This window comes from Phasianus colchicus, chromosome 3 (assembly GCF_987193195.1).
Source record: "Phasianus colchicus chromosome 3, bPhaCol1.hap1.1, whole genome shotgun sequence".
Classification (NCBI taxonomy): Eukaryota; Metazoa; Chordata; class Aves; order Galliformes; family Phasianidae; genus Phasianus; species Phasianus colchicus.
The window spans coordinates 23,568,012-23,581,848 of NC_143438.1; the positions used below are offsets into that span (position 1 = coordinate 23,568,012).

Here is a 13,837-nt window from a genome sequence, read left to right on the forward strand (position 1 = left end):
TGTAAATAAATCTTTGAAGATAGATAATTGAATAGAATATCTGTTGGTGAAAATTTCTAGTATAAAGTTGAAGCTATGGGGACGAAAATAGAAAAGGCATTGTTTAAAAAAAAATAAACTGTCAAAACAATTAAAATTGAAACACACTGTACTAATGAGATAAGGTAATTTAAGGGGAAGCTGGCTACTCTTTGAAAGGACTATCTCATAGAATGTTTGCCCATTAATCCTCTCTTTTAGAAGATTTTTATTCAGTATTAAGAGAAATGGAATTTCAAAGAGAATCTCAATGATATTTCATACTTGACTGCTAGTTTGTGTAACATTAACAGATAAGATAAAGATGATCAGAAATGAAGGTGAACTCTTTCAATTTTATAAGAAAACAGAATGGAGTAGAATGTCTTTGGAAGTCTCCCAGATATGCATGAGACAGACAACTTCATATTAGCTGTTTTTAATTAACATTTTTGATTGTAGTAGTGTTTTGTTTGCGCTAAAATACAGATTTCCATAGTTTGCTTCTATTACTTGTATATTGCATACATTTTATTTTAGCAATTTCCAAAGGATACCATTAATGAAGAAGTGGTAGAGCTTTTGAGCCCTTATTTTGAAATGGTGGACTACAACATTGAGACGGCTAAGAGAGTATGTGGGAATGTTGCTGGGCTTTGCTCGTGGACCAAAGCTATGGCTGTATTTTTTTCCATCAACAAAGAAGTATTACCCTTAAAGGTAATAAGCGGCATACACACTTTTGCTCCTTCTTCTCCCTGCCCGAGTGCAACTGAGGATTTCATCTGCTGGAAATATCAGTTGTCTTAATTCAATTTGTGCATGCCTCTATAGGAATTTATTATGTTGAAAATAATAATTCTATAGTGAAATATGCATCAAATGTACTACTTTTTGTAGGCTGTAAAGATCATTAAATAGATTATGCAGTTTTATGCCTGTGGGCTCCTTCTGAATTGAAGGGCTGAAGTAGCCATCTAGTTTAATTCACAGTTGCAATTGCTTTATCTTAAGTAAGAAAAAAATCAGGATCTATTTCTTTTAATGTTCAGCATTTCAATTCATAAAGAGACTGCATAGAGACTTTACTCATCAGTATTATTTAGGGAAAAACAGGCCTAAATAGTCATTGGAAGGTAAGAATGAAAGTCAGGAAGAACATGGTCAGGCATGATTTTATTATGTCAAAATGGGGGTGTAATGGGGGTGACCTAGAGTGAAGGAAGAATTGTTGCTAGCGGTAGTATCTTTCATTAGACTAAGCATAAGCTTTTGGTGACACTGGTCTTTCTAAAAGCCAGTTCAGACCAAGCTTTTTTGGGAAAAGGCTGGTTTGCCCTGAAATTTTTTTATTTGTTTTTCTAATTTACATTAGAGCAATTAACTGCAGCTCCCTGCAAGGAGTTAATTTATTATAGAAATGAAATAAAATGTTTTAATGAATCATGAAATCTCTATTGAATTTGAAATACAGTGCAGTGAAACTCTCTTTGGCAAATGCTTTGAGATGTTGTATGTAGGAATGTACTTACTTTATTTATCTGCTTCACAGGCTAATTTAGCAATCCAGGAGAACCGCCTAACCACTGCTATGTTGGATCTGCAGAATGCTCAAGAAGAACTGAGTGCAAAGCAAGAAGAATTAGATATTGTACAGGCAGAGTATGAAAAAGCCATGAGAGAAAAACAGGTAAACGTATCCTTGCAGAAAAGAGACTGTTACAGATGGGCTGCCACTCTTGCTTTGAGCAAAACATAATGTATTCCCTCATAACTCTTCATTATTCCTTGGAAAAAGCACTGATAGACAGTGGAAGAGTGGTTGCATACTTCCTCTCTGGATCCCTCTCTCTCCTCCTCCTCCTCCTCTTCTTGCTCTCTTCCACCCCTTCAAACAGTATTTTATTTGTGCTATTTAGTGTCCAGTACTTAACATCAAGTTTCATTAATATAGATATCAACGTATAATGTATTTGAAATGCTGGGCAGATTTTCCCATAACTAATAGGTAAAAGGCTTGATCACCCATGCTTTAATATATGTGCCAACATGAAAGTTATGAGAAGAAATATTAAAAGGTTGAACCATATTTATGGCAGGTATTTCTAGTAGGTTCTGATGTTCTTTTTCCCTGTCACTTTCCCTCTAAATCTATAAAGTGATACGATATGTAATTAAAAATAAATTTTTGCACTGTTGTTATATTGGTTTCATTAGATTTAGAGATTTTTCTGGCCTATCAGATACATAGCTGTAAACCGTATTTCTTGGTATATGATCTTTTTATAGGCTTTGCTTGAAGATGCTGATCGTTGCCGGCATAAAATGCAAACAGCTTCAAGTCTAATAAGTGGTCTAGCAGGTGAAAAAGATAGATGGACGAAACAGAGTAAAGAATTTGCCTTGCAAACCAAGAGGCTAGTGGGTAAGCACTTGTTCATGTCCTTGATCTTGTAGTAAATTAGTTGATTTACTTGTAACGTGTAGTGAAACTAAAAACATTTGGAATTTCAAATGTTTCACACTTGAACTACAAAAATTGAGGCAGTTGTTATTAATTTTCCTGTTTAAACAGCTAGGAGAAGTCTGCAATCAGGCTGAAGTTTGTTTAAATCCTACAATATGATACTCTATTTATGTTGTGCAGAAGATGTTACTTACATAAGATGCAGTACGTACTTGTGACATTGATATTTTAACTTGTCTGATGTTTGTAGTCAGTAGTCCATAGAGTGATGTGTTACGAAGCACCAGTGAATTTTGTATAACAGGATATACGTGGAGGAAATGAACACTAATATTAAGTCATAGTGACTTCTAACTATAGAAGTCAGTAATTTTAAATGCAATTATTAATGTTAATGAAACTTTTATTTCATGGAAGTAATTTTTAATTTTATAAATAAACACTTGGAAATGCAGTGGCAAGGTAGCTGTTGGAGCCAGTTTAACTGTCTGTTTCTGGTATGTGGCTGTCCCTGCAATTCCCTGTTATCAAAACCTTGCCACATAAAACCAATATAATATGTTTTATTAACATATTCTTCTCTTGATTCCTAGAGTTGCACTGAAAAGGTAATGTAAATATGTTATCTAGTGAAATGTATCATTGCTTTATTATATAATGATCCTGGGGAAAGAAGCTCACTTGTCATCTGCATGAGCCAAAGTACATTCTTCCACTTACCATCAAAAACGTTAAAAACTTGAGAAGGAAGAGTCTCCATCAAGAACAGAATTTGAAAAGTTATATTTATTTCTTCTTTATTTATTTTCTTTTCTCTTTTCCTTTTCTTTTTTCAGGTGATGTTCTGTTGGCTACAGCATTTCTATCCTACTCTGGTCCTTTCAATGAAGAGTTTCGCAATCTGCTATTAAATGACTGGCAAAAGGAAATGAAAGCCCGGAAAATTCCCTTTGGTAACAATCTGAACCTCATAGAAATGTTGACTGATGCTCCTACTATTAGTGAATGGAGCCTGCAAGGATTACCAAATGATGACTTATCCATACAGAATGGAATCATTGTCACTAAAGCATCTCGTTATCCTTTATTAATTGATCCACAGGCACAGGGTAAAATTTGGCTTAAGAACAAGGAAGGCAAAAATGAACTTCAGGTAATAGGAATGCTTGTGATTTTATAGCCTCTAGAAACTCTCAGCTGACAAAATGTGGCAAATCTGTGATTCAAATAATAATTAAAAAGTAGCTTTTATGTGAGAAAGGACATCTTGAGATATATCATAGAATCATAGAATGACCTGGGTTGAAAAGGACCGCAGTGATCATCTAGTTTCAACCTCCCTCCTATGTGCAGGGTTGCCAACCACCAGGCCAGGCTGCCCAGAGCCACATCCAGCCTGGCCTTGAATGCCTCCAGGGGTGGAGCATTCACAACCTCCTTGGGCAACCTGTTCCAGTGCCTCACCACGCTCTGTGTGAGGAACTTCCTCCTAATATCTAACCTAAACCTCCCCTGTCTGAGATTAAAATCATTCCCCCTTGTCCTATCACTATCCACCCTGGTAAACAGCCATTTCCCCTACTGTTTATATGCTCCCTCAACCTTTCCTCATAGGAGAGGTGCTCCAGCCCTCTGATCATCTTAGTGGCCCTCCTCTGGACCAAGAGCTCAACGTCCTTCTTGTGCTGGGGGCCCCAGGCCTGGACTCCAGATGGGGTCTCACAAGAGCTGAGTAGAGGAGGACAATCACCTGTCTCCCTGCTGGCCACCCCTTTTTAATGCTGCCCAGGATATAGTTGGCAACCAACTAAAGCTGTGGCTAATAGGAGATTCTGTGAATTTCTGATCTCATTGCACTCGTAGGATATCAAAACTTTACATGCTGAGTGTTGTTTTACTCTTGCAGTTGAAAATTAGTAGTTTGCATTCAATGACGTCTGAAAATATAATACATTGAAACTTATCTTCTCTTGTAGTCACAGTCTTTGCCCTGAGTAAGCTATAGGACTATTCTTGTCAGTAATTTATCTGAATAAAATGAAATAATCTTTAAATGTAAAACAGGCTGAGTGTTTGGTTTCTGGACAAAACTTACTGTATAGCTCCATAATTTTATTTTTAGATCACTTCTTTGAATCACAAGTATTTTAGAAATCACTTAGAAGACAGCCTTTCTCTTGGAAGACCTCTTTTGATAGAAGATGTTGGTGAAGAGCTTGACCCAGCATTAGATAATATTTTGGAAAGAAATTTCATTAAATCTGGTTCCACCAATAAGGTAAAAACAAACCAAATGATCAAACAACTGGAAGCAGTGTCCTCTCTGTCCTCCACAAAATAACAGCTGTTAAAGATATGCCTCTAAAATGTTAAAAGTCGTTTACACTTGATTAACAGTGATGCAAAGTAGAGTTTAAATTAACATATAATTAAGACATTTAACCTATACTGTTTCTTATCTTTTTGTTTACGGTAACTTTTAAGTGAAGAAAGTACCAACGTTCCCATTTGCTTGCTTTTGTGCTCTTAATTTGGGATGTCTTAACCAGAATTGACAGAATATGTTAACCTATCAGTTAAAGTGTTTCATGGATATTTTCAACAAATTCATTGCATCAGAATTGTAATTTGTAATTTTAAGTCGCATTTTTGTGCTTTTGAACAGAAAAATACATTTGTTTCTACATGTGGTGCCTGAAACTGCCCCTTGATGTCTCAAGACTTCTTTTTCATACTTTTCTTAAGGTGAAAGTTGGCGACAAAGAAGTAGATGTGATGAATGGCTTCAGACTTTACATTACTACAAAATTGCCAAATCCAGGTTACTCTCCTGAAATTAGTGCTCGAACTTCCATCATTGACTTTACTGTGACCATGAAAGGTCTTGAAAATCAACTCTTGGGTAGAGTCATTCTGACCGAGAAACAGGTAAAAGAAATAATTACATCTTTCTCCTTACTTTATGTGTTTACGTGTTTACGCATAGAAGGATTCACTTTCATTTTAATTTGTTCCTCTTCCCAGTTTGGAGAGTAACTTTCTATCTCTCTCTGTTGTGATGTTAATATAGCCTATTTAGAATGGTTTAAAAGTTGGCTTGGAAAAAAATGACATTTCTTTTTTTTTTTTTTTCAATGGTACCTTACTCACTGTAATATTTTCCTGCCTCACTGACATATAACATGATGAGCATGATCTGTGAAAAGGAAAATGGTCCAGAACAGAAATTTATATCCTTCCATCTAAACACTGTGGAGCTCATGACAACATAAACTGTTGCAAAGGACATAGTTTACTTCCTTACTTTGAGAAGAAATGAGCTCACTAGTTAATTTGAAAATGCAGCTATAATAGTCAAACAATTCCAAGTTCAGAATGGCAATACCAATAAGCATACCACCAGTGGCTCTGAATGCTGGTTGGTATCTTTAAAATTACTGGGCTCTTAATCTCTCAGATTATAAAGTCAACCAGTGTTAATCAAAAGAGATATAATGCATCTATAACACAATGAATCTGTGACTATATTTACTAAAATTTTGGCAGTGGTTCCAGTTTACTTTCTCTGGAGAGGAATGCATTCCTGTACTTTGGAAGCTATTGAGGTCTTATGGTTGTTTATTTTATTTTATTTTTTATTTGATAGAAGGCTTTCCTACTTAATGGCATGAGTTTCTTTGTTAATGTGAAGTAGTTACATTTCCTCCCTAATCAGTCCATAGAGCTCATAAGAGAAACAATATTTATTCTGTGAAAACTAGCATTTTGTCAGGCAGCTTCATTGCTCTATTAGATTCACTTCAACCAGTGACAGATTGTCAACTCACTATGTAATGGCATTATCACTGTCTGAAACATCCCATGATGTGTATGTACACAAATACTTATGGCCAAACTTTACTTCTGAGTCCTGCAACACAACTACTCCTCAGAATGACAGTTGTTTTATTTGCATATTCCTTCAGTTATCACAGTTTCTTTTTGATCACTCAGGCAAATGCACATCAGAAGGCATATGTTTTTTCAACTTTTTCTGCCAACAAAAATAATCATTGAATGGATCAGTGAGCCCATTCTAGTGGTCAGTTCTACAAGCTGAGATCTCTGAAATGAAAATATCTTTGTTTTTATAGAGTGGTTAAGAGTCACTGCCTGTACTGTCAGAATTGTTGTTGAGTTGTTGGCATTTTGTTTTTCCCCACAGTATTTTCATCATGTTTAATTTCACAGCCTGAATGCTGAATAATTCCATTATATACTCTACTTGCTCTTCTCCAACACATTAAAGCAAGCATAGCAGAAGGCCAGCACAGCTGAACATAAGAACTCTTGACTAAGCTCAGACATAAAAAAGAAGTACTGTGAAGGTGAAATCAGGGGCATTGCCCATACATGTAGGAATGGAGTTAGGAAAGCCAAAATTCAGCAGGACCTTAAATTAATGAGTGAGGTGAAGAGCAAGAAAAGTCTCTGTAAGTACATTGGCAGCAGAATACGGTCTTAAAAATTTGGTACCATTCCTCCATGGGGCAGGGAACCCAGTGGCAGGGGTTATAGAGAAAGCTGAGGAACTCAGTGTCTTTTTTGCCTCAGTTTCCACAGGTAAGATTTGCCAGCAGGCCTCTTAGGTCCCCAAATCTATTAGCAGTCTTTAAGAATCAAGCAGTATTCACAGTAGAAGTTAGCTTTAAGAATTTCTTAAGCTCATTAGACATACACAAGTCTGTGGGATCAGATGAGGTGTTACTTAGGATGCTGTAGGATCTGGCTAATGCCATTGGATTCTGGTCTCTATCATCTTTGAAAGGCTGTGACATTAGAAGCAATTCTTAGTGACTCCAGCCTGTCTGCAAGAAAAGCGAGGAATATCCTAATAACTACGTGCTGGTCAGCCTCACTTCACTCCCTGGAAAGTTATGGAACAAATCCCCATAGAAGCTGCTTCTAGGCACGTGAGGGACATCAAGCAGAAAGGGAGCCACCAGTTATCAAAGGCAGACTATGCCTAACCCAGACCTATTGCATTCTCCAGTTAGAATTGACACTGTGGAGGAGGGGAAAGCGGTGGATGTTTTGTTCACTGTGACTTTAGCACAGCAAACAAAATGGAGGAGAGTTACTATTCTTCGACATGTGTATGTAGATCTATTTCTTCCCATTCCACTGTCTCTAATACTGTTCTGCCCTGAGAACAAATGACCTGTAGATGTGCTGTGAGAAAAAGAAAGTTTCTGCCAAGTGTGATTTTCAGTTTGTTTGCTATCTGGCATGCCCACTGGTAGAATCTGTGTGTCATACGTTTAAAAGAATATTGATTACCAGGAAGAATACTGATACTGATTTCTTCTTTTCCTTCAGAATGTTAAACCAACCTGTAAGATGTGAGCTAAGCTTGTCAATGGGTAGCTGGTATTTCTGTGAAGTTACTTAAGTTAACTTCAGTTAATCTTTATTTCTTAGAACGTTTGGCTTTGAGAGACTTGATACATGTCTGAATGATATATAACTTACACTATTTTAATTATATGATTGTTTTCTTTGCTACATTGGTTGCTATGTAACTTGCAAAAGAAATTTCTTATTTAGCATATAAGAAATAATTATGACAGATTACTAGTAGAGTTATAGTATGCAAGAAATATTTGAAGCCTTGTAAATTTTTACATTGATATTTTTAGATTTGTGGTGGGGAAAGGCACACAGTTGATGACAATTTTTGCACTTGTGAGTAGTTTTGTGACAACCATGAAAGCCATTTAGCAGCTTTTGTTACATAATTTTAAGAACTAGCATTCCTTGGTGAAGCCTGTGAAGTGACATCAACATCTGAAACCACTTAGACAACACTAGATTTGAAATAGCTTCTTTGGTGCAAGTTCCTTCTGTTTAGCAATGTGGCTTGCTTTTTTTGCATTCCAGATACTACAACTAGAAATATTTGAAGATATGCAGAAAACTTTGTCATGCATACTCTTTGATCTGCACAAAGTATTTCAAAAGCTTAATAAATGGATTTTTACTTCAAAATCTAGTATTCCTTCACTTGCTTTATTTTGATCATTTTTTTTCAAACATGTTTCTTGGGCTCTTCTTGCGAGGAAAACAGCTTTCTTTTGTTTAAATATGTTGCACACTAAAATATATTTAACCTTTTCAGTTGCACTTGGCACAACATGAAATTTAATTTGTCTGGTTTTTCAGCATAATTATTTAATTGAATGCTAACATTCTTTTAATGCTATACTTTAAAAAATTGTTTCTCTTCATGAAGCCTAAATAATTCTTCTCTTGCTTGAAATTGCTATCTGCTTTTTTTCTTCAGTTCTGTTAGACATCAGATCATTGAAACTGAGTTAATAGCAGGTTTTTTTTGCCTTTTATTTCATCTGTTCTTGTCAGAATTGTTGAATTTATTTCTACGTCTGCTACATTGTTTGACATTTACATTTCTCTATGACAACAATCCCAATAAATCTTTTCTACCTGGTGTTGATATGTTTCATCAGACCTTTTGCACAGTGACAAGAAAAAGAACTAAATATGATAATGAGATATGTATATATATATTTTTAGAATATATATATTTTTTAATTTCCTTTTTAAGATTAAAGAATTTTCTTTCAAAGAACAAAATCCTTCAAATATTTAGGAATGTTAAAAAGAATATAGGAGTGAGAAGACTGTAAGTTTAGGAAGCGAAAAAAAATATGTAGCAGTTGTGTTTAAATGAAGGCTATTGGAATGGTGGAGTGAAAAAATGTTTGTATGCCCTGCTGAGATCTCATAATGCCTTTGGGATTTTAGAAGATAGCATGTCATATCCTGGTTTTATACCTATTTGGAAGAAGACGCAGCCTAAATGCAGTGCTTGGATGGACTTGGCAAAGGTGGAGTGAACACGGTCTCCAACTTTGAAAATATCCACCAGACCTTTGTAAACAGTGCAGGAGACTTTCTCTGTAGACGTAGCTAATATCTCTACCATCTGTCTCAGTAATTATTGATAACTGAGCAAAGATTCATATTTATTTCTGAAAGGCTCTTACCCTTCCTTTCCCTTTTTTCATCATTCTTACCTCATTGTACTGAAACATATATATTGTTTCAATTGAGTATTTTTCTTTCTGAGGAATTTATATTTAACAAGTTTTTTTTTTTTTTTTTTTAAATTTTATTTCAAGAGAGACAGAGGAATAATCTAAAAGATACTGCATCTCTGAACATTTTTTTCTGAATTTTTAAGCAGCTTTTCTTTTTGCCTTTATGTAAAGCTGTTGAGCTGTATATTCTTTCTTTTCTTAAATAGTAAAGCATTTTATTGAGAGACTGATGTTATTCCTGTCTGATGGAGAAGTATTTTAGATTGCTTGAAAGCTCTGATACTTGATTAGTTGATAAGAAAGATCCTTGTTGAACAGACTATATTTACAGTATAGTAATCGAATAACAGGGCATAAATGAAGACAGCATTAGATTGACTGAATTCAAAGGATGGTTTTTGAATGATGTTTGCACCTGTCTTCGTTAGAAATAGAAGAAGAAAAGCATTAGTTTTTTGGACTTGCAGATCTGTTAGGACATCAGCATTCTCCATTCTATTTGTTAGAATGATCTATTAATGCATATCCACATAGCAAGTTTGGAAAGCTGGCAATAGACCTACTGTCAGAGATACCACTGGAATTCTTTCTGCATGTTAATGCAGTTATTCTAGACATCCACTATTTCAGTAGCAATAGCACTTTTAGAACTAAGTACCTTGTCATATTTTGCTTTTGATTTCTGTTTTCCAATTATTACCATGTATTTCAACAGGAATTAGAGAAAGAAAGAACAGATCTTATGGAAGATGTGACTTTAAACAGGAGGAGGATGAAAGAGCTAGAAGATAACCTTCTGTTCCAACTTACGAGCACTAAGGGTTCTCTGGCAGATGATGATAGTTTAATAATTGTACTGAGTAATACTAAAAAGACAGCTGAGGAGGTAACACAGAAACTGCAAAATTCTGCTGAAACAGAGGTACAGATAAATTCAGCTCGTGAAGAATACAGACCTGGTGAGTGCAAGGTTGCCAACTATATCCTGGGCTACATTAAAAAAGAGGTGACCAGCAGGGAAAGGGGGGTGATTTTCCTCCTCTACGCAGCTCCTGTGAGGCTCCATCTGGAGTACTGCATCCAGGCCTGTGTCCACAGCACAAGAAGAATGTGAATCTTTTGGAACGGGTCGGTCCAGAGGAGGGCCACTAAGATGATCAGAGGGCTGGAACACCTCTCCTGTGAGGAAAAGTTGAGGGAACTGGGATTGTTTAGCTTGGAGAAGAGAAGGCTCTGGGTAGACCTATTGTGGCCTTCCAATACTTGAAGGGAGCATATAAACAGAAGGGGGAATGGCTGTTTACGAGGTGGATAGTGATAGGACAAGGGGGAATGGTTTTAATTTCAGACAGGGGAGGTTTAGGTTAGATATTAGGAGGAAATTTTTCACTCAGAGGGTGGTGACACACTGGACTGAATTGCCAAGGAGGTGGTGGATGCATTCCACAAAGAATCCAAGGATCCCAGCATATGTTCAAGACCAGGTTCTCAGCAGCCTGTTCTAGTAGTTGGCAACCCTACCCATGGCAGGAGGCTTGAAACTGGATGATCTTTGGCATCTTTTTCAACCCAGGCTATTCTATGATTCTGTGATTCTATGAAGGTAATGATAGAAGGGAAATGGTTGGAACATATGATTAAAAGAGCAATACCTAGAGTAAGAGAAATGACAGGATGAAATCAGAATGACCATAATGGATGGGAAGCACTTGTGTTTTCCTGTAAGCAAAATGTATCTAGGAAATGGTGTATTGAGTTATAGTGGACAAAATAATCAATGTTATACTTCATGTCAAATTTTTATAAATTTGAATCATCTATTCTCTCCCCGAACTTCCTGCTGCTCCTTATAGGAAGATACCTATCTTTCTAATCTACTGCAGAAGAGGCTTGGATGGCTTGATTGTTCTCTCTCAACTGTGAAAATGTTGACACTTTTTATGGACTGTCTGTGAGAGCAGTCTTTAGGGTATTTGAGTAACTGTACAGTTGAGTTCAAAACAGCACTGTTATTAGGGAGCAGTATAAAGGTAAATGCTTTGTGTCTGTTTTGTTGATGTCTTTTCTTAGACCCTTAAGCAATTATAGTCAACACATTTTATCAGTCTTCTGTCTTTTAACTGGCAGGTGAAAACATGCTCTCTGGAATGTTATGCTTGGATGTTAGGAAATGTATAAAATAGTACAGTTAATGTAGCAGAAATCATTGTGGTTTTTATAAAATCTTTGTATTTAAAACCAAATGGCTTCTGAAGGTAATTTAAATCAGTGCTGGGTAAGTTAATTTAATCCATTTGGCTTTTTTATGGCTCTTATAAAATTCTGTAAGAGAAACTAGTTTGGATGCTCAAGCAGTTCTTGAAACCATCATATTTTTTATAGTCTAACGTTTAACTGAATATCCCAACATCTAGTTTTTCTCTAAATACACTCGTAATTGTAAACTGAGCTTTGTATAGTATGCATTAATTACAGTAAAGATTTTATTTTGTGCATGCATAAATGAAGATTAACTTAATATAATGTTTTTCTGGCCAGTAAAGAACAGAGCAACTCAAAGACCTTCAGATTTCATGTATTCTTAAACTCAATGTTTTTGTTGTAGAGTTTAAAGTTTTCTACTTTGAAAACATACTTGTTTTCTATTCTTCAGTTGCAACTCGAGGTAGCATCTTATACTTTCTAATTACTGAGATGAGCATGGTCAATGTGATGTATCAGACTTCACTTCGACAGTTTTTGGGGCTTTTTGACAGCTCCCTAGCCAGGTAATTTTGCTAACAAGTATTGTTCATGGAGGTGACTGTAGTAGATTAGCTACTAAATGATTAAGAAATATTATACCGTGTTGATTTTCAGTTATGTAGAATGACTTCATAGGAACTGATATTTTTTTTTTGTTGCTCCTTCAATCTGAAAGTTGTTGCTAATTTGTTGCTGTCTGATATTTCAGAATTTTGAGCTATGCCTTTTTCTCTTCTACATAGCATTCTCTTTAGTAAGGCCTATCCAAATTGACATTCAACCGCAGGTCTTTTTTTCCAACAGGTCTACCAAAAGCCCTATAACTAGCAAGAGGATTATTAATATTATCGAACATATGACATATGAAGTGTTCAAATATGCAGCCCGAGGACTCTATGAGGAGCACAAATTTCTTTTCACATTATTACTTACTTTGAAGATTGATATACAAAGAAACAGAGTGAAGCATGAAGAATTTCTGACGCTTATTAAAGGTTGAAACTACAGAACAGTTTTAAGTAGAGTGTATATATTATTTGCAGAAAATTTATGAGCTGTGATTGTGTCTCCTAGCCTGATGCTTCCTTTTTGAACGTGAGAAGTCAGTCAAGCAAAGCAATACGTGCTTATCATTCTGTACTAGTAGCAGACAGTTTCGTATGGTAGTTCTAATTTATAGGGGCACATAAAATTTTGATAAGTTTAGCTATGAATCATGGAAATTTAAAAGGAAAATTGATAACTATCATTTCAGCTGATATTTATGTCTGCTGTTCAAATACCACCATGTATGTGATTTTACTTTGGAAAGTAATTATACTAAGCTTTTACTTTATTTGGTAATTGTGGGCTGACAAGCAAGCAAAAGGGAAACAAAAGCAAAACTAACAGTTTAAAAGAATATCTGACTTCAAGCTGAACATGGCATTAGTCTTCATGGCATGCAAACAGGGTACCTGCAGTGAAAATCGTGATTTCATACTGTTGTTCCATGGTTTTCCAATATGCTCCTAATTTTCTAGGCAACGTTTATTTATGGATTTAACTGTTAATTTTTTTTGTGTTGAATCTTCAGAAAATCTTGATTTCTCAAATATGTATTTCTCAGATAGCATTTATTTTCAGGCACATTGTACAAGGACATATCTAAGTAATTCTTAATGAAAGAAACAAAGATTAAGATACAAAAAAAACCCAAATTGATGTAAGTTAACCATAATGCAGACTGTATTTCACCAAAGTTGGCTAGGCTTACAGATGATTAATCCCTGTAACCTCATTTTTATCTGTGTTGCTTTCTTTTAATTTGACTGGAATTCCATGGAACGCAAATACATATACTGAATAAATCATCATACTTTCTACAGCAACAAATGTTTGAAGAAAAGTATTAGAAAAAGAGCTTAACTTCTTTCCTCTGTAAACTCAAGCTTACTCAGAAATTTATTGATGCCTATCCTGTATTATAAAGTATATCTCCAGACTGGAAAGACAGGAAGTCATGTGA

General features: G+C 35.5%; 1 protein-coding gene across 1 annotated transcript in view; it reads left to right on the forward strand.

Annotated features, from left to right (window-relative positions):
• The window catches only part of DNAH5 (dynein axonemal heavy chain 5), a 110,336-nt gene that overhangs the window by 81,237 nt on the left and 15,262 nt on the right, over positions 1–13,837 (forward strand). Inside the window, exons 60-68 of the mRNA XM_031589455.2 lie at positions 559–738; positions 1,571–1,708; positions 2,308–2,443; positions 3,322–3,638; positions 4,608–4,763; positions 5,231–5,413; positions 10,301–10,544; positions 12,239–12,353; positions 12,634–12,824. Of these exons, the coding sequence (XP_031445315.2) occupies positions 559–738; positions 1,571–1,708; positions 2,308–2,443; positions 3,322–3,638; positions 4,608–4,763; positions 5,231–5,413; positions 10,301–10,544; positions 12,239–12,353; positions 12,634–12,824 (1,660 nt within the window). The remainder of the gene's footprint in view (positions 1–558; positions 739–1,570; positions 1,709–2,307; positions 2,444–3,321; positions 3,639–4,607; positions 4,764–5,230; positions 5,414–10,300; positions 10,545–12,238; positions 12,354–12,633; positions 12,825–13,837) is intronic.